Source organism: Galeopterus variegatus, unplaced genomic scaffold (assembly GCF_000696425.1).
Source record: "Galeopterus variegatus unplaced genomic scaffold, G_variegatus-3.0.2 Scaffold8706, whole genome shotgun sequence".
Lineage (NCBI taxonomy): Eukaryota > Metazoa > Chordata > Mammalia > Dermoptera > Cynocephalidae > Galeopterus > Galeopterus variegatus.
The window spans coordinates 13,140-15,463 of NW_007734817.1; the positions used below are offsets into that span (position 1 = coordinate 13,140).

Here is a 2,324-nt window from a genome sequence, read left to right on the forward strand (position 1 = left end):
GACACCGAGGGTTGCGATCCCGTTACCCGTCAGTAAAAAAGACAAAAAGGGGGAAAAAAAAATTGTATTCACAGCTTTTAATAATATTGGAAGAGACACACTTGTTTTCTTTGTTCTTTTGAAGATTTTTTTAGACCACTTAAACCTTCACCATTTTAAATCACTTTAACCATTTTTACCATTTTAAATCTCTTAACCCCCTTCTGCTGTTAGGCCCTACAAGCCTGTCGATTTTGCTTCTAGCTGCTTCTAAAAATGCTTTATTTCTCATGTTTAAAGTCATTTAGAATTGATTTTATTTTAGGAACTCTGCAGTTTTATGGACCCGCACTCTTGGTGTCCTGTACATTTATCATCAATAGGACACATTATCATTAAGGTTTTCAGTGTAGGACACATTGTGATTTTTCCCAAGGGCCAGTATCTACCATCATCACGTAAATAATAGAAAATGCACAGTGTGATAGGAGGAGCCTTAGAGACTGTTGAGAAAAGACATGGCCAGAGATACAAGCAGCAGCTGTGCCTTCAGAATGATTTCCTTAAATATTTGATCAAGTGCTCAAGAGCTTCCTCCTGCTTAGAAACGTTAGGGGAAGGGGAAGAGACTCCTCACCCGTGTCTGTGTAACAGGAGTTGTTTTTCTCCAACGCTAGGCATGCAGGAGGCATCGATGAAGCTCACCGAGTCGCTGCACGAAGTCTATGAGCCGGATTGGTACGGGCGGGAAGACGTGAAGATGGTCGGTGAGGTGAGAGCCCAGGTGGCAGCGCATGCTAGGCCTGGGGTGGCTTCTGCGAGGTTCCAACCGAGGGCCCCTCACTCCGCCTGTCCCCTGACCCCCTTCCCCGTTCATGGCCTTGATCATGAGGACAGACTGTGTACCCAGCAGGCACCGTGCAGTTCCGCCACCACCTGGGTAACTATAAAACCTCTTGGGTAGAAAGCTGTGGCTTAAAGATGATTTGTCTTTGGGCCGGCCTGGTGGCGCACTCGGTAGAGTGCGGCACTTGAGAGCGCGGCAGCGCTGCCGCCGAAGGTTCAGATCCCATATAGAGACCGATCCGCTCATTGGTTGAGCGCAGTGCGGGCATGACACCGAGGGTTGCGATCCCGTTGCCGGTCGCGGTGCGGGCGCGACACCGAGGGTTGCGATCCCGTTGCCGGTCGCGGTATGGGGGCGACACCGAGGGTCGCAATCCCATTACCGGTCACGAAAAAAGACAAAAAGGAAAAAAAAAAAAGATGATTTGTCTTCAAAGTAACAGTAGCGTTTTGTGTCCCTTGCTACAGGTCTTAGCCCATTTTTAGCAGAACTGGCTTCTGGTGTGGTTGTGTGTAGTAACTTCACCCCTTTGCCCCTAATTCGCCTGTTGACTGTTCTTCCCTGAACACAGGGACAGGAGCTCAGAAGAGCACCTGTTCCGCTTCCACACCGGCTGGTCCATCCGCCGATCTGCAGAGCCTGAGGACAAACCCAAAGTCAGCCTGCTAGAAGGAATTTACCTTCAGGAAGGCTTTGGCCCTAGACATGCACTAGCTGAGGGCCAGACTGTGTGGGGGGCGGGAAGTGAGCATGTGGCTTTTGCTGCTTTGTGGAAAGCAGGATGGGACAGTGACCAAGAGCAGCTCTGAGTGACATTGGACCAGCTCTTTAATCTTCTTAGACTTTAGATTCTTCATCTACAAAATGAGAGTAACAATTGTTCCTACTAGTAACACATTGAAAGCCTTTGTTTTCATGTCATTAACCTATATGTGCCCAGCGTGTTATTATTACTGATGTGAGAAAGCTGCCAGCCATGGATTCTGTCACCTCCAAGTTCTTTGTTCAAACAAAGAGCAGTTGTGTGTCACGTTCTCTGCCTCAGGTGAGTGACTGCAGCTCATTTGGGCACAGAAGAGCTGAATTGGGAGTGGCAGCCAAAGCTCAGGGAAGGTCTGACACGTGGTGGTCTGAACATCTCTGCAGCCTTGGAAAGGATGGGGGAACAGTGGTGTCAGTCCTGGGCTGGGCTGTGACAATTCAGACGTCCTGTCATTGATCTTATATATCATTATGACTGAGCTAAAAACAGATTTATTTATGTGGAAAGCTCTTGTTGGCCCTGTTACATCTTTCAAAAACCTTTCAGGATGTGGATTTGGCAAAATCAGTCTCACACATCATTTTCAAATGCAATTATTAGTAATAGCATCTTCTCATGTTTTTTCAATATGAAGACACTGTTTCAATATCATGTTGCTAAATACCTACTTTGTAAATTTCTGATGGTGGATAACTAAAAATTCATCATAAAAGGGAAATTTTTATAAGAATTATA

The 2,324-nt window shown here is 46.5% G+C and overlaps 1 protein-coding gene across 1 annotated transcript in view; it reads left to right on the plus strand.

Moving 5' to 3' along the window:
- The window catches only part of LOC103608699 (amphiphysin), an 81,128-nt gene that overhangs the window by 9,996 nt on the left and 68,808 nt on the right, over positions 1 to 2,324 (plus strand). The window contains exon 2 of the mRNA XM_008593101.1: positions 657 to 751. Within this exon, the coding sequence (XP_008591323.1) occupies positions 659 to 751 (93 nt within the window). The 5' untranslated portion in view covers positions 657 to 658. The remainder of the gene's footprint in view (positions 1 to 656; positions 752 to 2,324) is intronic.